Here is a 22,476-nt window from a genome sequence, read left to right on the forward strand (position 1 = left end):
TAATAATAATAATAAATAGATGAACTGAATTCCCTTCACCGCCTCCAAAAAAAAAAAAAAAAAGCAAAACCAAAAAAAAGTCTTTCCCACCTGGGGAAGAGCCCTGGCCAGTCTTGGTCTTCAAAATATCTTCAGTCACGTCAAAAAAAAAATTTAAGATTTCATCAGGTGCCCCCACACAGCTCCTCCGTTTGAATAGGTGAGCCAAAATAGGGTGGGTCACAGACACGCTGTAGTCTAATGGTGTTAAGAGGCAGGTCAGTGAGGCACTGACTCTTGTTTCAGCTACATCTCTAACTAGGTGCACGGCCTTTAGCAAACTGACCTTTCTAATAAGCTCAGCTTCCTTATCTCTAAGATAAAGGTAGAAACAGCACCTTCTCAAAGTGCTTGTGTGAGGATTAATTGAGACAATCTGTGAAAAGTGCTTAAAAACGTACCTGATAGATGGTAAGCATTCATTCAACAAATGACGATATGATGATGGTGCCCAACTCATTAGACTATCATGGTATTACTGTGTAGGCAAAGCCCTTCACACAGTACCTAACACATAGTAGGGATTCAATAACAACAACAAACGGTAATTACAATTCCTAGATCCCATAGGAAGAGGAGTTTAGATCGCGCTGGGGTGACATGAAGAAAAGCCTGAGGATCCCACATCTATTTCTCCTTCTGTCTTATGTCGTAACAGAGTTGAACTCTAAAGTAGCTACAAAATCAGGAGGACTCAGATGTGGTTGGACTGCCGAGGTCTTGTCCCCGTTAAATGGACCCATCGAGTCCATTTATACTCTCAGCTCAGGAATCAACTCATCAGCTGAGGGCTTGAGAATTTCTGGGTGAAAATGATTAATTTCCTTGAAATTTTACTGAACAAACTGAAAGAATTTCATCCTAATCTTCAAGTGACAACTGCACAGCCACCCACCACTCCAAAATTCCTGCCTTCCTCACTCCCCTCTACTCCCATCCCACACGATTGGGGCTATAGGACTATCCTCCCTCAGCCCTTATTTTGCCAGAGAGAAACTCAAGTTATATGAAGGGGAGAGTAGATGTCTTACATAGAGTATAAATAACAGATTATTTTAAGATGACTATCACGTTAAATTAAAATTCTCTCAGTGTTAACAAGTACAAACACTAACAGTTAAATGTTGGCAAACTTTAATGGAAAAGAATATGAAAACAAATATATGTATGTATATGCATGACTGGGACATTGTGCTGTACATCAGAAAATGACACATTGTAACTGACTGTACTTCAATTAAAAAAAAATGTTGGCACAGACATCTTTGTCCTTCGAAGTTTTGCCAGACAAATGCTATAAGCAGACCAAACTATGACGGTTCTGTGAAGCAGTATTTGTTGCTACAGCAAGGTGCAATAGGACATCGCAAATTCTTTTTAGGAAATCATCTGGAATGGAATATAGAATCACTGGAATAGTCTGTATGCCAAATTGACATTATACCTGGGACGGTCTCCCTTCATTTTAATTCAAAAAGCTGGTACAGAGTTTGTTCAAGTCACTGTCAATAACAAAGCTTTTAGATGTGAGGAACAAAACACAGAGAGAACACACAATGTTATCCATTAAGTATGCAAATATCTTTGCTTCTACATTTTTTAAGCATTGTCAACTTTTAAGATACTAGGCTGTGTTTTGAGGAAGTAAGGAAAAAAATATCTGTCCCAAGGATTAGAGTATTCAGAGCAAGGTCTTGCATGCCATGGAGAAGACTAAAGTAGTAATGTTGCAGATGTCAGCAACAATTCAAGCCTGGTCTCAAGGGGAGTATATTTTCCCTTCTTGGCCCACATTTCAATGACTGGACAATGAACACAGGGAATAAATGTGTCTCCTGCAGACAGAAGTGTTACCAACATGGTAAGAAAGTCAACAGAAGTGTCAGCCACTTCCTTGAGCCAAAACTGAGCAGTGAGTACTGGTCACTGAGAATCTCATAAAATAGTCAGCTCATTTAAACAAGTAGTATCTGGGCCATAAGTACAGCCCAAGCTCTTTAGGCAAAATGTGGTCCAAGCTCCACAGCATGATATACCCAGACTGACCACAGTTTATCATCCAAATCAGGACACTTCTATAAGTGAAAGTGGCACTATTAGTAATACTCCAGGACAACAGGCATAAACCAGAATGGCCGTAGGAAAGCCGGAATGGATGGGCATCCTACCTAGAGAAAGTGTCATTTTTGACAGGTTATGACGTATCTGAGAGAACAATGGACACTGGAGAAATACTTACCAATTTCGGAATTTCTTTCTTTTCATTAATACGTTATTGTTTGCACTTTTACATATGATTATGTTAAAGTAAAACTAAAACTAAAGTAAAACTAAGAACAGTAAACATATCCACTAAATTTTGTTATATAATTCACTAAATATTCTTTGTGTAGCAACCAATGCTAATAAAAACCCTAAGAAAAAAGGAAATTCTATCAGTAAATTTCTTACCTTGGAGGAGTGACCTATGATCATCAGTTTTCTGCAAATGGTGTAAATATAAATGGTACCTAAGTGAAGAAAAAGATTAACATGTTACAAAGGACAGAATTTAATATTGCAATTTCTGTAGTTTAAGTTGGTATTTCTCAAAACAAGTGATCTCATGAGAAAATCTGTTAATGGTTAGAGAATTATAATCATAAATTTTTGTAACTTATAGCCAAATCATTAAAAGAACTAATATGACAATTATATGTTGACACAAATCTTTTAGTCTCATTTTAAAGGGAGTTTAAGTTTTGAGGTATATTGAACAAAAGAATATTTTAGTAGCATAATTTATGTACTTAGAAGTTTCATTAATTCATACCAAATGTTATCATTTCCCATGGTTTCCTCGCAGTTGAAAAACTAAAGATTTGTCTCCAAATAAGATAGGATACATATTTAATCGGTGTGACACAATACTCAACAAGGAAACTCAATTTAAAAATCATAATGTTTAACAGGTTGCACTATATTCATTCACAGTCCCATATAATATTTATCCCATTATTAAGGTATGCTCTATAGGCATTCTAATGAAAAACACCACTTACAGCTCCTATTTAAGATCATTCAAGTATGATTTGTCAGGCAGTTAATTAAATAAGAGAAGGCTCATTTCAAGCAGGGTTTCGAGGACAGGGAGGGAATAACATCACCGTACATCTTTCTGTATATGAAGAATATTATGTGTTATAAACAGACCCCAAAAGACAGTACAACATGCTTTAAAAAGGCATGTAATTACAATGACAAGCAGTCTAAATATTTTCTGTGAAATATCTAATCTAAAATTCATAACCACCAAAATTCAACAATTATGAATCCTAGGTTCACATTTGAACTTTAAAAGCTTTTGAGAAAACAGCATCTGCTCCAAAACACACACCCCTTGATGAAAACACACCTGCAAGCATAACTAACATTAATTACACAAATCAGTGACCAACAAAAACTTGAAGAAAATCTTAAAACACTTAGAGTACCACAAACTTCACAGAGAATGCAACAAGTCCTTAGCATTCAAGGGCTTGGCATTCTTGGTATGCCTGCTCCCACCACAGGGGGTGATTTATTTCCTGTGAGATGCCCCAGGGAAGAAACCACTCCTCTAGTAGCAACAGCTCAGGCTCAGCACTCTTATCTCAGCTTGGCCTTCTTGCCCTCTGTATTTAATCTTTAAAAATGAAACTGTGCAACTGCATCTTAGGGAAAAAACATACAAAAAAGAGTCACAAAGTAAGGATATGCACAGGAAACACATGACTCTCCAAAGAACATGCAACTCAGGTGTAGGACAAGAAAGGGCCCAAACATCCAGCAGTGAGAACTCTGGAATTTCAGAAGGCCCTGGGACACCACCCTCAAGAATGAAAGGGCCCTATGTATTTCAAAGATGCACCTTTGACCTTTGCAGCCCTAGCACTTCCTGACTATAATTGAATCCTTCTTTGATGGTTTAGGACCTTGGAATAGCTCACAGATTCCCACTGCAGAAGCCCGATAGAGTAAATGATACAAAATGGAATAGAGTGAATCTTTACAAGCTCAGGATATCTTTGGAAGTTTGTTTTGCCTTATTTTTAACCAAATTCCGAATATGAGTTTACTACCTTGTCATGTGATTTCTTTTCATCAGAGATGGCCATTGCCGAAATAATCTATCTGAGGGTTGAAATTAGTTGGGCTCAGGTTAGTTGAGAAGCAAGGTGTTAGCCAATATTCATTCACCCAGTTCAATTTCATGAAAGAACCAAGATTGGTTAAACATCTTAAGAAACCAAGGGTGTGTATGTTTAATCATCAATTAAGAGTAAAGAAAAAAAGTGTTAATGTCTAACTGGAAAAGTCAAATGTTGCTGAGAAATGGACTGCAAGTCCATTTATTTTTTTCATGACCTAAATTCCAAAGTTCTAGAACTACAAGGTCTTTGCAGTTGCTCATCCCTAGGTGACATGCCCTTTCCCCGAACAGCCAGACATCTCATTCAGGTGTTTACTGGAAACTCATCTCAGGCCAGGTCTTCCCAGACTGTTCCATTTAAACCTGCAGGCTGGCCTGTGCTCGCCTCTTCCCTTCTCAGCTTTATTTTCCTCCATGGCACTCATCACTAGCAGATACACCATTTAGTTTTGATCTGTTTATCGTCTCTCTGAAGCATTATGTAAGCATGAGAACAGGGTTTTTGTCTGTCATTCACTCCTGTGTCCCGTGCATCTAAAACAATGCCTGGTACTTAGCAAGTTTAAGATGAATTAATTAAAACAGGGACAGCAGTTAGTGAAACTAAGTATATTTATCTCCCACAATCCAGCAATCCCACTCTTGGGCATAATTCCCAGAAAACACTCACACATGTCTATAAGAGGACACAGACAAAGATACTCATTGCAGAATTATTTGTGCAATTAGAGAGGGAGGGCAAACCGGTGCTCATCCCTACGGGTGTCTGGAATACAATTCAGCAGGCAGAGTCAACAAACTAGATTTACATATACAGACGTGGTTAGATTCTAAAACCATAGTATTGAGTGGAAAAATATTTAGGAAACAGAATAAAATCTAGAACATGATGTGATATGTACAAAGAAAAAGCACACACCAGAAAAAGGATGTAGAAGATATATAAATTGTTCAATTTTTTTTTTTTTTAAGAATACTAGGGGAGGGAGGAGGTACACGATCTTAAAAGGACTTCAGATAGGGAGTGCACCACTTTCACCTCTCCAGCAAAGCATGACGTTAGGGCCCAGCCCCTAGGCCTCTCACTCTTTCTTGAGCATGGAACCTCTTTTCCTGCTCGGTCCCTGCCAAGATGTATGAGCAATTCAGGTGGAGAGATGGCTGTGGCTACTTTAAGGATGATGAGGCACGAAAGCTTAACAATCACTGGACTGAAAAATTTCTTCCAAAGTCAGCCTCATCTCTGGCAGCAAATGTAAGGTCTAATTACAATCAAAATGTCAAAAAAATTATTTGGGGAGAGTGAGGAAGGAAAAGGCTAGGAAACGTACTGTCAGTTGCCATGGATGAGAGAAAATCCAATATGTTTCTTTCAAGTTATTCTGTCCTGGTCTAATGCACACAGAACACACTGTCATTATTTTTCTTTTAAGAACATGTTATCCAGAGAACAATATTGTAGGTGACTTGCTGTAACTTCAAATTGTAACTTTAAAGAGAATTTTAATTGAATTTAAATTGTAATTCTTATAAGGGAAAAACAAATGCTATGTTTTGATAGCTAAGATTCATTTCATCAGACATACATAATGCATATATATGTACAGATGTGAATTGATACAATGTGTGTGTATATATATATATATATATATATATAAATATGTTACACACACACACAAATACATGCACATTCTCAGAGCTCCTCATTCAAAAACAAGTAGGAGGAGAAGGTTGATTTGTAGAAAGCCCTAGTCACTGGCCAAAGTATTTGAGGAGAGGACCAATAAATGGATAATGCTTAGAACCAATCTAACCTGCAGGGGTCCTCTTATCCTTCTCCATTTATACTTATTAACTGTGGCCCCTGCTTTATATGTATGTGAAACTGATTATCCCCAGAGCCTCTGACCCTCTCTTGGGCAGAAAACCCAAAGACATGCTTTGTAAGTCCCTGTTCATGAGAACAAAACAAAATGTAATAAAAATGTAAAAAACCCCACAATTGTCCTATTATGAAATTAACATGTTTTAAATCACAAGGTGATCAAGTCACCATCAAACTTGGTGTCTGAAAGACACCATGAAAAATAAAACACATTGACAGATACCATTGAAGATAATCCAGCAAAGGTGCTCCTGTGGCAAAGCCACCTGCATGATGAGTCTTAAGGAGGACAAGATATGCAGACACTGGATCACAGACTCTTTATTCTGCAGGTTTGTATCACTGTCACAGACCAGCTGGTAGTTGCAAATATTTTTGCCATTTAAGGCATGAAACTGAAACACATGAGACAAAAATAAGAATATAAGTAAGGTTTATGCAATTTAGAAAAGCACTTCTTAAAATGTAAAAAACTAAAATGGAAACAGTTCTGCTTAATTCATTCAATAGATTAGTATAGTGTGATAGACTGAATGCTTGTGTCCTCCCTAAATGTATACATTGAATCCTGATCCCCAGTGTGACATTTGGGAGGTAAGGTGATTAGGTGATGAAGGTGGAGCCCTCATGAATGGGATTAATGCCTTTATAAAAGAGACCCTTAAGAGAGCTTCCTGATGCCATCTGCCATATGAGGGCACAGGGGAAGAAAGGCATCTCTGAACCAGGAAGCGAGCCCTCAGCAGACGCCGAATCTTCCAGGACCCTGATGCTGGACTTCTCAGCCTTCAGAACTGTGAGCAGTTAAGTGTTTTTTAAGCCATCCAGTCTCTGGATTTTTGTTATAGCAGCCTTAACAGACTAATATATAGAAAGAAACATGGTAAAATCGGTTTCTTCAAGGCATCCCTTTAGTTAAGATTACCTTTTCTTAGTCAAAAAGAAAATTTCAAAAGCCAAAAGAAAAAAAGGTACAAAATCCTATCTCCAAGAATATAGAATTGAATCAACTTTTATAAACTCCCCCAATGGCATTTTAACTGATTGATTCAGATTAATTATTACCATTAACATAATTCATTCAGCAAATGTTTGTGGGCACCTCTGTTTGCCATACCCTGTTAAGCAACAGGGACTGGAAGGTGAGGAAGACCCAGCCCCTGCTCTTCACTGAGGGAAAAGCACTCCAGGCACACATGGTGTTAAGTTGTGGTGGTCACTGAATTGAAAGTCTTTTAAGTTGGATGAGAAGGTTTAAGATAAAAAGATTAGGTTATAGAGGTGATCCATGGTCAGAACATGGAGAGCTTGCATACCATTCCAAGGAATATGGACTACAGCCAAAGGGCAATGGAGTAAAATTATTTGTTTTACACTTTACAAATTCTGTCAAAAATGTGGAAGACAAAAAGCACAGGGGCTACAGAGCTATACACAGAAGGCTAGGAGAGATCAAAGTCCTCTGAGATTGTCCAGAAAGAACAGGGCCCTGAAGTGAGGCCCTGGAGATGGGGATGAAGGGACAGGAAAGACTCAAGTCTTGTCTGAGTCAGGGGGGTTCAGTGGCCAATCAGAACTGCGAAGTAAGGGAGAGGAGATCTGAAATGATTTCCTGTTTGGGTGACTGGCTGGAGCCAATCATGGAAGAAAGAAGATGAGTTCAGTTCGGGACATGTTGAGTGTGAGACATTTATAACGTTAACTATATAGCTGGGGAGTTCAGAAGAGAGATTTTGGCTAAAGAATCAGTAGTACCACTGAAGCTGTGGGAGTGGACACTCTTACTAATATAAATGGGCCTTACTCTACCATGCATACTTCTTGGATACATGTATACTATTTCCAGACACTGCTGTTGGTTCCACAGAAGAAGATATTTATTGAATGCATCTGCATGTTGGAATAGTTCTTATTTTCGAAGTACTCTCTTTTTTAGAAGTGGATAATGAAACCTAGTATTTTTTTAGTGTTAGGCCCTATTCTAAGCCTTTCATTATCTCAGCAATCCTTAAAAAAAAAATCGTATGAGGTAGGTCTTATTATTACTTCTGTTTTACAGATGGGGAAACTGAGGGACAGAGAAATTACACACTCCTCCAAGGTCCCACAGGAGAAATGGTCCAGCAGCTCTCTGAGCCCAGGCAGACTGGCTCCAGAGACCAAAATCTCACCAACTCTGTCATGGTGCCTCACTGTACTACATACAGTGGGGATCATTAAAAAAATTTTAAATATCTGCACAAACTTTGCTGTTAATATTTTGAGAGTAAATTTTTCATGATTACTCCTTCAACCATGATCACCATGCATTTTCTCCCAAAATCTATTTCTAAAAGCCTCTAGTTCTGCATTGTCAAGTTCCTCCTGGACTAATTTTTCAATCCGTTTATTCTCTCATGCATTCATTTTACACATATTTGATGAGAACCGCAGTGTGCCAGCGCTGTGCCAGAACCTCAAACTTAGAATGTGAAAAGCCAAATTCTTCATATCTTTTCACACCCAGTCCTGCTGGCACACTCTTAACATTGGCTTCATTGCCTTCTGCCTCCAGTCTTTTTCCTGGTAACCTATTCTGTGTACTGCTTCTAGAATAATAATTCTGACTATAACACTTTAATTTATTCATTCATTCAATAAACCCATGCCAGGCAATATTTTAGGCACTAGAGCTTAGACATTCAGAACAGTCTCTGTCCTCATGAAGTTCACATTCTAGAAGTGGAGACAGGTGATAAAAAAATTAAGTGGTATAGCACAGGGAAATATATACAAGATCTTGCAGTAGCTCACAGCAAAATAAAAATGTGACAATGAATATATGTATGTTCATGTATAACTGAAAAACTGTGCTCTACACTGGAATTTGACACAACATTGTAAAATGACCATAACTCAATAAAAAAAGTTTTAAAAAAATAAAAATAGAAATAAACTAAGTGTATCCAGTGATAAGTGATATAAAGAAAAATAAAGCAGGGAGTGCAAGAGACCTGAGGGAAGGGAGAAATGACCCATGCAAATATCTAGGATAAAAGCTTTCCAAACAGTAGAGCCCACCAGGGCTCTGGCACTAGGCTAGAGAGGCTGCGTGGAAGCAGGATAACACAACACACAGCATGAGAGATGGAGGCCTGAACCAGGGTGGTAGAGGAAGAGCCTTCAAAGTGCAAACTCTCAAGCTTTTCATTAAGTCCTCTTCCCAGTGGGACACTGAGATACTGTGATTTCTAAGAAATATGTATTTGGTCATTCAGATGGCCAAAATATATTTCTCATATATATTTGGTCTTTATCCACAGTTCCTAGCTCACAGCTCCCAAGACCTTGGAATTATAGGAGGGTATAACTTGAGTGGCACAGTGCATGCCCAGTATGCACAAGGTCCTGGGTTCAATACCCAGTGCCTACATTTAAATAAATAAACAAATAAACCTAATTACCTCCCCACTCTAAAAAAAAAAAACTAGGAAATTGCCTAAATGTTGCTTGTGACAAAGATTTATTTTGCTATGTTAATGAGGTGACTTTTGGAAAGTGCCTAAGGATGGGGGCTGGTTGCCACTGGAGCCAACCTTGTGATTAGATGATTAGAACTTTCAATCCCACCCCCAACCTCCAAAGAGGGGAGAAGGCTGGAGGTTGAATCACTAATGGCTACTGATGGTGATTCAATCAATCATAACTATGTAATAAAGCTTCTATAAAACAGGAAAGATGGGGTTCCGAGAGCTTCCAGGATGGTGAACTCATGGAGGTGCTGGGAGAGTGGCACTTTGAGCGAGCATGGAAGCTCCACACCCCTTTCCCATGCCTTGCCCTGTGCATCTCTTCCATCCAGCTGTTCCTGAGTTATATCCTTTAATAATAAACTGACAAGTCAGTAAGTAAAATGTTTCTATGTGCTCTATGAGCCGCTCTAGCAAATTAATCAAACCCAAGGAGGGGGTTGTGGAAACCTCTGATTTACAGCCAGTTTGTCAAAAGTGCAGGTAACAATCTGGGCTTGCGACTGGCACCTTAAGTGGGGGTGGGGTGGGCTAGGGCAGGGAGTGCTCTTGTAAGACTAAACCCTTAACCTGTGAAATCTGACACTTCCGGGTAGGTAGTCAGAATTAAGCTGAACTGTAGGATACCCAGCTGGTGTCCCAAGAATTGCTTGCTGGTGTCAGGACACCACCCTCACTCCCCCTACCCCTGCCACACACACATAACTTGTGATCCGTGCCAGACACAATTTAGATACCAACTTACATTGCCCAGTGTTCCCATTCATACACTTATAGTACAACCAAGCTGAACTGACAAGTGTGCCCTCAAACACACCTCGAGATTTTCTGCTTATTAAAGCACATCTTGTTTCCAAGACCTTGAATGATTATTAAATTTGGAAGGACATAGCTTTGGAGTCAGACTGATTAGGGTTCAAACACCAACACTGCTCACTGCCTTAAGTGGGCTGGGTTTCTTAATCTCTGATAAGCCTCAGTTTCTTCACCTACAAAAGGGGCGTAATAGTACCCACCTCTCTGCAATGGGACTGCAAGATGACAATTCACATAATGCATTTAGAAGACTACCTAGCACATGGCAACTGCTCAACCAGTGCATCAACAGTAACAATGAACATAATAATACAGGTACACTAGAAAAAAGCACAATATTTTGTATCAAAAGATCTATTTTGCATCTCCAGAACCACTAGTTGTTGTACTGTGTGAATAGCTCTCTTTTTCTCTTTTGTAAAACAGGGATAATAACAGTATCTAACTCAGAGTTACGGTGAGGATCAAATATGTTTTCCAAAGCACTTTGTAAACTAAAAGCATTCTATCAATATTAGTTATTACTGTCTACTAGATACATGAATGATTATAGTGACACGATCTCCAAAGTATCTTTACAAAATTTAATAAAGGCACTTTCTTATCCAGAGCAAAAATATTTATTAAGCAACTCACAGCAAAAAGGTAACTTTTGTGCTAAGCAAATAAAAGACATTTAGAAGCTGTCAACTAAAGGATGTACTATTGCACACTTAACCATAAATGGTAGCTATTTTAGCTACTGCTTTCATCTTACTGTATGCGCAGCAGTTTTGTCTCCAAAGCCTTTTGGAAAAAAGACAGTTTTGAACTGGTTCACATCTGCTTTATTCTCGTCAAATTTGATGCTGAACTGCTGAAGATACCTCCCATAGCACTGTAAAAGGGCCAATTTATATTCCTGTAATAAAAAGAGGACTTGGTGAAAGTTTCAAAATATAATTTGGCTTGTCCTTACTAAAATTAAATAATATTTGTATTAACAGTGTCGATGTTCATTATTACTATCACCATCCCGTCACTACTACTATCACTACTACCTTTTCCATACATATACTATGTGACAGACACTGACCGTGGCAATTTACGTGCATTATTTCACTTAATTTTCCTCACAACAAGCCTATTATGAGATGAGACCATCATGTCCTCAAAGATGGGACTATTCACTAGGGCAACATGTGCGGTAATTATCTGTATATACTCAAAATCCAAAAGATTCAGCTTCAACAGATCATGGTAAACCACCTACTCAGTGAGAGGGGTAGACAAGCTGCATGACCAACCTTGCTTCTCAGATACCTCCTAGGCTCCGAGAAAAAATTTTTAAATGAAGGAAGGGAGGGAGGGAAAGAGGGAGGAAGGAAGGAAGAGAAGGGGAAGGGAGGGAAGAGAAGGGGAGGGGAGGGAGGAAGGAAAGAAGGAAAAAAGAAAGGTGATAGAGGAAGGAGGGGAACAAGGGAGGGGGAAATAAGGAGAGAAAGGAGGAAAAAAGTGGAAGGAGGGAGAAAAGAAGGGAGAGAGAAAGAAAAAAGGAAAGAAAAATACAGACGGATGAAAGAAGATACAAAATGTGGGTGATGAGCTGGTTCTCTCACCTGTCAACAGTCTCTGGAGTTCTATCTATACAAATTTTAAAAGTCTGAGCTATTGTTAGTTACGATTCTCATTAGTTCTAATTCATGCTTACGTTTCCATCGCAAAGTCAGATGCATCATGACTGTAGCCCACAGGGCACAGTTCACCTGGAGAGTTTCAGGGCGGTGGATGTGAGCAGCTAGCTCTGCCCATGACTCAGTGGCAACCCTTCCTCTGCTTCCTCCCCTGCAACTGTGTTTCCAGGAAAAGCAACTGCCCGGGGTATGAACTGCCTATTGGGTTACCTCGCCCCTTAGGAAGCATGCACAGTCAAACGCTGCTTTGTTTCTATTTCTATTGACTTGTTGGTTACTTGCTTACTAATTAATTCTGAATCGTTTCGGTTCTAATGTGATTCAGATAATAAGTTCAAACCTGGGTTCAAAACAAGAGCAATCCAACAAAATGATCTTTATTGTAAAATAAAAAATAAACAGAGTCTAGCAACCATAGTAACTACTCGTATCTGTTTCCAGGATTACAAATATCTTCCCTGGCCCACTCTCCCATCAGTGAAAAGTAGATAAAAAAAACATTTCTTTGTTCCTAAAAGTAAAATTTTAAAATATCCTTTCTAAATATTCTGAATCTTTAGCCACTACCCATAGTCAAGTTGCTTTATCAACTCCTAACACGCTCCTTCTTCCCTACACCGTTAGACTCTCTACCCACCCGGATACGCCTCAAACCACCCCAAGCTGTAGACCAGCAGTTTCTCATATTGAAGAGAAGCATAAAAACGGAGAGGGAGCACTCTACTAATTCTTATCAAAACTGCTATTCCACTTCACATGAATACAGCTTACAAGTTGGATCTCATCTGAGGTTCTGTTTGTTTGTTTGTTTTTCTGTAGTTTTCCAAACTCTGCATTTTCAAGTTTCTAAGAACCATGGTCCAATTATATAGAGCTAAGGTGAGTCTCTAAATTTGGCAACAGAAAATAGATTTTTAGTGCTTCATTGTGAAAGTTCCTTCACATCTTATCCTCCATTTGGTAAGTTTTCCTCCCTAGTCCAGAAGCATTCAAGTCCAGAAAAGAGAAGTGGAGGAGGAAAATTAAGCTGAGAAACTGAAGATTGAAAAAAGACGTGAAACTGTGCCCCACAGAGTGACCAAGGGCAGATAACTAATAGAAATTCTTGAGCTTGTCTTACAGAACGACAGATAAGGGAAGAGCCTGTAAAAAATCCTTTTGCTTGCAAACTGCCTTCACTGATTAAGCTCACTTCAGTTATTTTTCCCCCTTTCTTTCTTTTTCTCTCTCTTTAACTGCATACCTTCCCAGCTCCGCGCGGTCCAGCTTGTTCAGAAAAACTTAGCGACGGCTCTTGCCCAGCGCGAGCCAGCAAAGACTGGTTGGGACCACCAACCCTAAAACTGAGCCTGCGCAAGTGTCTGATGACGTTGGAGGGCGCAAAACTCCGCCCTCCGAACGTGCCAAGCGTGCCAAGCATGCCCAGCGTGCCCAGCGTAAGCGCCTCGGTTTTGGATTTGCAGAAGCATGTAACCCGGATGCACCTACGCAGAACACTGACTACGGCACCTTTTCCCCTACCTCTGGTTACGTTTCCCCATGCCTAAGACCACCCTGCTTACGTCCCATAAATATTCCAACCTTCCCGCCTTCGCCTTCGTTCTTGGCTTGGCTGCCTTGTGAGTAAGCTTTCTGCCGCAAACCTCGGGGGCTCAGCGTTACGCTTGCTGGGCGCCACAGACGGGATACTGCCTGTGTCCGGCCTGAAATCACTTTGGATAACTCTTGGTCCAAGGATCCTACATGTGCCAAGCACTCATTTAACTTGGAATAATTTGAGCCCGTGCCAGAGACTAAGGGGAAAACTCACATTTTCATGAACTGAAAACCCAGCCATGGTGTGGTCTTATCAAACCAAGTCCCGGAGTCCACAGCAATCCAAGACCTGGGCATTGATACGGAACTAGAAATGGCATAAACTCATTTGGAACGCAATACTGAGTGACAACAGGGCCTGTATGTAATGACTGCTAATAATACATACAGCCAAATGTTAAGAATGAGCTGAAAGTCATGAAAACCCGGCAGTGGGAACCAAGCAACACAGCAGCAAGGCCAGGAGGTCTAAGAGTTTGCTGGGCAAGGCCAGACCGGTGAAAAACAACAGGAAGTGGTGTCTGGGCTCCTTTGTATAAGGTAGGAACATGATGACTCAGCGTTTCCTGTTGGGCGCCTACCACACCCTCCGTCCACGAGGGGCTGTGTTCTTGCCTTTCCCCAGCCAGCTTTCTATTCAGAAGTCTCTCGCTACAAAATTAAAAAACTAACACCTTTCTTAGTTACTTTGCCTCATTAAAATTTTTGTGTATGCCCTTATAGTTTTCTAAGGAAAACAAATCAAATCATGTAAAATAGGAATGGTATCAAGCCAAAAAAAAAAAAAATTAGACAAATGAGTTTCAGTTTCATTTGGGCTTTTTTTGACTCCCAAGTCACTTACTTTCATTTCACAAAGTTCATCTCCAACCTTCAGAAGCTTTTCGTTGTAATAGGCAGCTGGCAGCCGGGGGGCGTATTTGGTCCAGATATTAAACAAAGAGGTGGCACTGTAAAAATCATGAAATAAAATGGTATCTTCAAAGTCAGCAGGAAACCTCAATTAATTAGCAAGCAATCCTTATCCTAAAAACTTATCTTGTGCTAAGTCTTTTTAATATGCCTTATTGTTAATGCCTAATTATTAATAAATGTAATTATAATTAAAAAGTTTTCCTTCCTTTGTACCAAGCAGTGATAGCTCTTTATATGCATTTTTAATGATTTTATTTTTTAAATCTTATTATTTTTATTGAGGTATAGTTGATTTATAATATTAAATGTTTCAGGTGTACAACATAGTCATTCATAATTTTTAAAAATTACACTTCATTTATAATTATTATAAAATATTGACTATATTCCTCATGCTGTGCAATATATCCTTGTAGCTTATTTGTTTTATACGTAGTAGTTTGTACCTTTTGATCCCCTACCCCATTCTTTCTTGCCCCTCCCCTTTCCTCTCTCCACTGGTAACCACTATATATATATAGTTTGTTTTCTCTATCTGTGAGTCTGTTTCTTTTTTGTTATATTCATTATTTTGTTGTATTATTCAGATTCCACACATAAGTGATATCATATAGTATTTGTCTTTCTGTCTTACTTATTTCACTAAGCATAATACCCTCCAGGTCCATCCATGTTGTTGCAAATGGCAAAATTTCACTCTTTTATGGCTGAGTAATAGTCCTGTGTGTGTGTGTGTGTGTGTGTGTGTGTGTATGTATGTATCACATCTTTCTTTATCCATATCTGTTGATGGACACTTAGGCTGCTTCCATATCTTAGTTACTGAAAATAATGCTGCTGTGAACATTGAGACTAATACTCTCTATATATGCATTTTTTAAAATACACTTTATTTTTAGAGCACTTTTAGCTTCACAGGAAAACTGAGATAGAGAATATACCCCCTTCCCCACATATGCACAGCCTCCCTCATTATCAACATCACCACCAATGTGGTACATCTGTTACCATCAATGAAGCTGCATTGACACATCATTATCACCCAGTGTCCATAGTTTACTTTAGGGTTTATTCTTAGTGTTGTCCATTCTATGGATTTGGACAAATGTATAATGACACGTATCCACCACTGCATCATACAGAGTAGTTTCACTGCCCTAAAAATCCTCTGTGCTCTGCCTGTTCATCCCTCCCCCACTAATCCCAGGCAATCACTGAACTTTTTACTCTCCATAGTTTTGCCTTTTTCAAAATGACATATAGTATATAACATTTTCAGATTGGCTTCTTTCACTTAATAGGGATTTAAGATTTATGCATGTTTATTCCATGGCTTGATAATGCATTTCCTTTTAGCACTGAATAATATTTCATTGTCTATATATATCACAGTTTATTTATCAGTTTACTTACCAAGAGACATCTTGTTTGCTTCCAAGTTTTAGCAATTTGAATAAAGCTGCTATAAACATGTATGTGTAGATTTTTGTATGGACATAAATTTTCAACTTTGGGTAAATACTAAAGAACACAATTGCTGGATTATATGGTAAGGGTATGTTTAGTTTTATTTAAAAAAAAAAAAATCAAACTGTCTTTGAAAGTGGCTGTAGCACTTTGCATTCTCACCAGCAATGAATGAGAGTTCCTGTTGCCCCACATCCTTGGCAGCCTTTGGAGTCAGTGTCCTGGATTTTGGCCATTCTAATAGGTGTGTAGTGGTATATCGTTTTAATTTGCTTCTTCCTGATGACATACGATGTAGAACGTCTTTTCATATATTTATATGCCATTTGTATATCTTCCTTGGGTAGATGTCTGTTAAGGTCTTTGGCTTATTTTTTAAATCAGGTTGTTTGTTTTCCTATTGCTGAGTTTTTCAGAATTCTATGTATATTTTGGATAATAATCCATTATCAGATATGTCTTTTGCAAATATTTTCTCCCAGTCTGTGGCTTGGCTTTCATGCTCTTGACTTTGTGTCTTTCACAGAGCAAAAAATTTTAATTTTAATGAAGTCCAGCTCACTAGTTCTTTCTTTCACAGATCATGCATTTGGTGTTATATCTAAAAAGTCATTGCCAAACCCAAGGTCATCTTAGATTTCTCCTATGTTATCTTCTGGGAGTTTTATAGGACTGCATTTTACATTTAGGTTTGTGATCCATTTTGAATAATTTTGGGGAAGGGTGTAAGATCTATGTCTAGATTTAATTTTTCACACATGGATGTCCAATTGTTCCAGCACGATCTGTTTAAAAGACTGTATTTGCTCCATTGTATTGTCATTACTCCTTTGTCAAAGATAAGCCAACTGTATTTATGTGGGTCTATTCTGGGCTCTCTATTCTGTTCTTTTGATCTGTTTGTCCATTCTTTCCCATACCACACTGTCTTAATTAGTGTAGCTTTATAGCAAGTCTTGACTTCAGGTAGTGTCAGTCCTCCAACTTTGTCCTCCTTCAATACTGTGTTGCCTATTCTGGGTCTTTTGCCAACATGCATTTTTTTCATTTCATTTTCACAACAACTGAGATGGGTAATATCAGTATCCCAGATACACAGTTGATGAAGCTGAGGCTAAGTGCATCCATGCTCTTAGCTAGTATATAACTATGCCTTCCAGTCCTCTGGAATATAAACCCCCTGAGGGCAAGGACCTCATCTGTATTATTCATTGCTAGCCCCAAGAGTAGTGAATATCAAGTATATGTCAGTACCCAATAAATGTTTAAAGAATGAATGAATTAGTAAATAAATGACTAGGGAAAAGAATTCCTTGTTCTTATTTTATGCTTTTCTGTAGAGAGTTCGAGGATTCAAATATCCAGTCAGTCCATTTAGGGTTATGCTTCCTAAATAGTTTCTCATCAGTTTCAGAGGGTAGTAGATAATTGTTAATTTTGTTTATTCATTTAGTTAATATTTACTCCTTCTTGGAAATTATAAGTGCCTCTAGGAAAAATTCAAATTTCTCTTAACAGTTGCCCAATCCTAGCTCATAAATTTCTAGGTATTGAAGCCCTAATCCCCAGTGTGGCTGTATTTGAAGAGGAGGACTCTAAGGAAGTAATTAAGGTTAAATGAGGTCATAGGGTGGGGCCCCAGTCCGCTGGGATTTATGCCGTTCTAAGAGGAGACACCAGAGGGCTCTCCGTCTCCCTCTCTCTCTCTCTCCCTCTCCCTCTCTCTCTCTCTCCCTCTCCCTGTGCCTGCGCAGAGGAGAGGCTATATGAGAACAAAGTGGATGTCTACCAAGCAGGAAGAGAGATCTCACTAGAAACTGACCCTGCCAGACCATGATCTGGGACTTGTAGCCTCCAGAAATGCGAGCAAACAAATGTCTGTTGTTTAAGCCACCCTGTCTGTGGTATTCTGCTATGGCAGTCCAGACTAACTTATTAGTAATTACTAATTAGTAAGGAGTAGCCCAAGCTGACTAATACAGACAGGAAGCTAAACCGAAGGACTGAAGATGACTCTAGTACTTATCGTGTACACGTTGGGGTGTTAATGGAACAACCTCAACAAAAACATGTCAATGAATTCATTCAGATAATTAAATGATAATGATTGACAAGAGAGGAGGGGGTACAGTGTATTCCTGCCTTCGTGGACTGATTAATAATATTTACAGATAGGAAAATACATACACACATGTACTAAGCAGTAAGTAACCATGCCAGATAAAGAGTGGCAAATACAGCCCATAGAAGTTTTAAAAGGTAAAGGTTTTTTGGTTTGTTTGTTTTACCTTTTTCACTTTCATTTGCTGCTTCCTGAAATGGTATAGTATTAGAATAAATATAACGAATCCAAGAAATTCACCAAATCTTGGGAGAATTCTTAAAAGTATGTAGATGAAAGAGTTAATTTTTCCAAACCTTATGGATGAGATAATGATGAGTAGGTTTGTTACTCATAAGAGAAAAATACCAGCTTCATTCAGTCAATCAAGGTTATATAATAAGAGAATTATCCTTTTTTTTTTTTAAAGTGAACCATAAGTTCAAGTTAAGACTGCTTGTTGGGAATGGCTTACATAATGATTAAACTAGGAAATATAACATACACTATACAATGTACATCATTTAAGAAAAGAATGTTAATGTACTTTGGATTGCTATTTGATTATAGCTGCTGGATATTTAGAGTTTTCTAAAATAGAATGTCATAGCTATATAAACAGAATATCAAAATTTTATGTGCTTATATCAAAAGGTTACCTTTAAAATACATTGCGCTCTAAATTTAAGGACATTGCTGGTGTGTTCAAAATCTGTATTTTAGATATACTATGAGTTTTTATGCTTACAGAACTTCTTCTAGTTATAAAAAGAAACAATTTTGATTTAAAAAATAACCATGCATCAAATATGTTATAAAAGCAACTCCTACCTCCTGTGCTCATAACTGGTCTCCACATTACCATCCTTGCTCCATTTGGACAAGGTCACCAAAATATTTTAAAACAAAAATCACATAAGGTTAATTCCTTGCCAAAAGCTAAGCAGTGGTTTCCCACTGCATTTGGAATAAATACAAGCTCTATAAATGGCCTCTAAAACCTTCCAGAGCCCTACCTACTCCTCTCATCTCATACCACTGTGCCCACACTCACTATGCTATGCTAAACAGGCTTCTGTCCATTCCTCTAAAGGCCCTGACTCTTTCCTGCCAAGATCTTCCCACATGCTTGTTCCCTCTGTTTATCCTCTCTCCTTGCTGGTTGACTGCCAGGCATCCTTCTAATCTCAGCTTAGTATCACCTCCCTCTCCATTCATTTGAAGACTGGTCTCCTCTGTGTTCCTGTTAAGCCTCTGCTCAAGTATCATCTACTCTAACTACCTTATTGAAAATTGCAACCTCTTGTCTCCCACTCCATAACCCTTCATCTCTTTTTCTCCCTAGCATTTATCACTTTCTAGGTCACCATAAAATGTACTTATTTAATATGTTTATTATCCATTGCTCCCTCTAGAATATAAGCGCCAAAAGAGCATGCTTTTTTGTCTGGTTCACTGCTGTATCCCCCATACCTAGCGCAGTACCTGGCATGTGTAAATTCTCAGTAGCTTCTTCCTTCATAGCACTTGTTTGTGTGTTGACTTGGTGACTCATTAGAAGCCTATCTCCCTCGCTAGGAGTTCCATGAGCACAGATTCCCACATCTATTTGGTTCATCACTGTCAAAGCCATGACAGGTGTACACCCTGGCATATAGTAGGCACACAATAAAATTATTGTGTAAATAAATACCTAGATATGAGAGAGGTCATATGGCTAAGGTCTGTGTCAGTCCTTAATGTGTGTGATTCTCATATGGTCTGTTTAAAAATGGGACAGGTACTGTACTTATCAATCGACCCCGGTCTACTTTCCCATGTATAACATTAACAATTATTGAGAAGGCAAGGATAATTCTTGAATTCTTTCAATGCCAAATATTCAGTGAATGTTCACTATGTCCCAACCCTCAGGCTAGATGCCAATCCTTGGACTCTCCTCTTTTCCTTCTATACTAACTCCCTTAGCTATTTCATCAAATGTCAAAATTTCAATACCATCAGTAAGCTGACGAATCCTAAATGTATTTCTCCTCTGACCCCCAGACTCAAATGTCCAACCATCTCCAAATAGCTCTGCCTGGATGTTGACTTACATCTCAATCTTAATATACCTAAAACTAAAACTCAATTCAACACCCATTAAAAAAAAACAAACTAAACTCTTCATCTCCCTCACTTCTGCTAGAAACCTGTTCTTCCCACAGTCACAATCCCACTCCAGGACCTTCACACTTGCCATTCTCCCTGTGTGGCCAACTCTTTCTATAGAAATCCTCATCACTTGTTGCCCCGTCTCCTTCTCAACTTTCTTAGGGGCCACTTTTCCTGACTTTCCCTGACCATGCTCCCTGTCATCCCATTTTAAATTATAACACCTATCTGATATCCTCATCCCCCTCCCCACTTGAATTTTCTCCCTAGCTCTTATCTCCTTGTAAAATAATTTCCTTACATATTTGTTTAGTGGCTGTCTGTAGTCACAAAAATACATGCTCCATGATTATATGAATTTGTGTCTTTTAAGTTTGATGTTTTCCTAGTTCCTGTAATAGTTCCTGATATTTAGGAGGTGCTCAATAAATATGCAGTTAAGTGCATGAATGAATAATAAATATAAGTTAAAACAATTTCTTCATATTGCATACATGGATGAAAAATACAATATGAAACTATTGACTATTCTGGTATTCTTTGCCACTTGTCTACATTTCTAACTGTTCAGCTGGCAATGTATTCTGACTGGAAAAGAAACATGGTAACACAAACAGGAAAGAACCTTTAAAAAAAGTTTGCAGTTTGAGATAATAACATGGTGATAGAATTTTTAAAAAAGACAAACAGATGTGCAGAATGAGTCACAAAATCCAGAAAAAAGTCACTGTGATCCTAGTAACTATATAAAAAGGAATAAAGTACAAATGTTCACAGAATGACATAATTCATAGCATCAAGAACAAACTTTTTCAAGAACCTAAGCTACCTCAAAGTTACTCCTTACTTTCCATTTACAAAATTGTACCCACAACATGAAAAGTTGTGAAACTCGTTAGTGAGCCAAAAATTTATTGTCATGGATTAGCAATCAGAGCAACAGAAACAGAACAAATGGTGAGTTGTGAAACATTTCTGTGCTGATTTTCATTCTGACTCGGGCAGAAAGCCACGATACATTTACCAAGAATTAAGGGTTCTATTAGCGATGAGTCTCCACTTCTTAAACTTTGTTTATATCTCCAGGGCCCTTTGGCCAGGTTCTGATCCAGCTTGGGGACTACCACCTGCATCCTCTAAGGCGTCTCCTCCTCTGGCCCCGGGAGTTGTCCTTCTCCGGACAGCGCCCGCCCCAGCACCCTGCCTCTGCTTACCAACGACTGTGGAATTCATGCTTCTTTTCCTCCGTTGTAGCTAAAGCTTTCTTTCTCTTCATAAAGCCTAACAACTCCTGGATCTCCTTCTCGCAGGAGACCAGGAGCGGGTTTTTAGCGTCCAGCGGCCCATAAAACACGGCAAGGGGCAGCAAGTCCTCACGACAGGCTGAACGAGGCTGCGGGGTCAGAGAGCTCGCCTTCGACTCCAGGGGGGTCTTAGAGATCGCAGTCGAGGTCGGGGGCTGGGTCGGCGGCGGTCCTGGCGGCGACACTGATATAGGGGACAAGTTGGATGGAGAGGTCGAGCAGGTGCCTTGCGCCGCCATATTGACCAGACCCGGGCTGGACCGGTAGTGTGTGTACACGCGGTTGCCTGGCGACGGTCTCGCGGCAACCAGGCATCCTGCGTGCCTTTGGGGAAATACAGCGACTCCTGGAGGGCAAAAGGAGAAAGAACCGGGTCTGGAAAGCAAAGTTGCTCCTAACGTTTTTGCCCTGTTGCTCCCTGCTGTATGAGTTGAGAAAAGAGAGAAGGTTCTGGGCAGAGAGCTAGCGAATAGGAGAACCAGAAACTTATCATCCCAAATCCAGCTATACTTTTTCCATTTCGACCACTTAATAATGATGATGATGATCATTAATATGTGCCAGGCATTATTGCCAGCATTTGAGACGTAATCTCATTCACCTCATTTAATCATCATTATGGCGTGACAGTTTAGGATATTTTTACTATCTTCATTTCACAGTTTATGGAGGTTTAATCGTTTGACCAAGGTCAGAGTAAACCGTAAAGTCAGGGATCAGGTCTCAGCTTTCTGACTCCAAAGCCTGTCAAAATAAGCATGCTGTACTGACCATCCCAGAAAATCTAAGCTTATCAATCCAATTGAAATCAGGAAAATATCTGATAGCAGTGTAAGAATCAAGTAC

The 22,476-nt window shown here is 39.1% G+C and overlaps 1 protein-coding gene across 2 annotated transcripts in view; it reads right to left on the reverse strand.

Annotated features, from left to right (window-relative positions):
- CFAP54 (cilia and flagella associated protein 54) overlaps positions 1–21,893 on the reverse strand; it is a 272,419-nt gene extending 250,526 nt beyond the window's left edge. For both annotated transcript variants that reach the window (XM_045522505.2, XM_074375255.1), the window contains exons 1-5: positions 21,541–21,893; positions 14,534–14,639; positions 11,178–11,321; positions 6,319–6,490; positions 2,491–2,549 (exon numbers count right to left, since the gene is read on the reverse strand). In XM_045522505.2, the coding sequence (XP_045378461.2) occupies positions 2,491–2,549; positions 6,319–6,490; positions 11,178–11,321; positions 14,534–14,639; positions 21,541–21,869 (810 nt within the window). In that variant the 5' untranslated portion in view covers positions 21,870–21,893. The remainder of the gene's footprint in view (positions 1–2,490; positions 2,550–6,318; positions 6,491–11,177; positions 11,322–14,533; positions 14,640–21,540) is intronic.
- Between the last annotated feature and the right edge of the window lie 583 nt (positions 21,894–22,476).

Source organism: Camelus bactrianus, chromosome 12 (genome assembly GCF_048773025.1).
Source record: "Camelus bactrianus isolate YW-2024 breed Bactrian camel chromosome 12, ASM4877302v1, whole genome shotgun sequence".
In the NCBI taxonomy this organism is placed as follows: Eukaryota; Metazoa; Chordata; class Mammalia; order Artiodactyla; family Camelidae; genus Camelus; species Camelus bactrianus.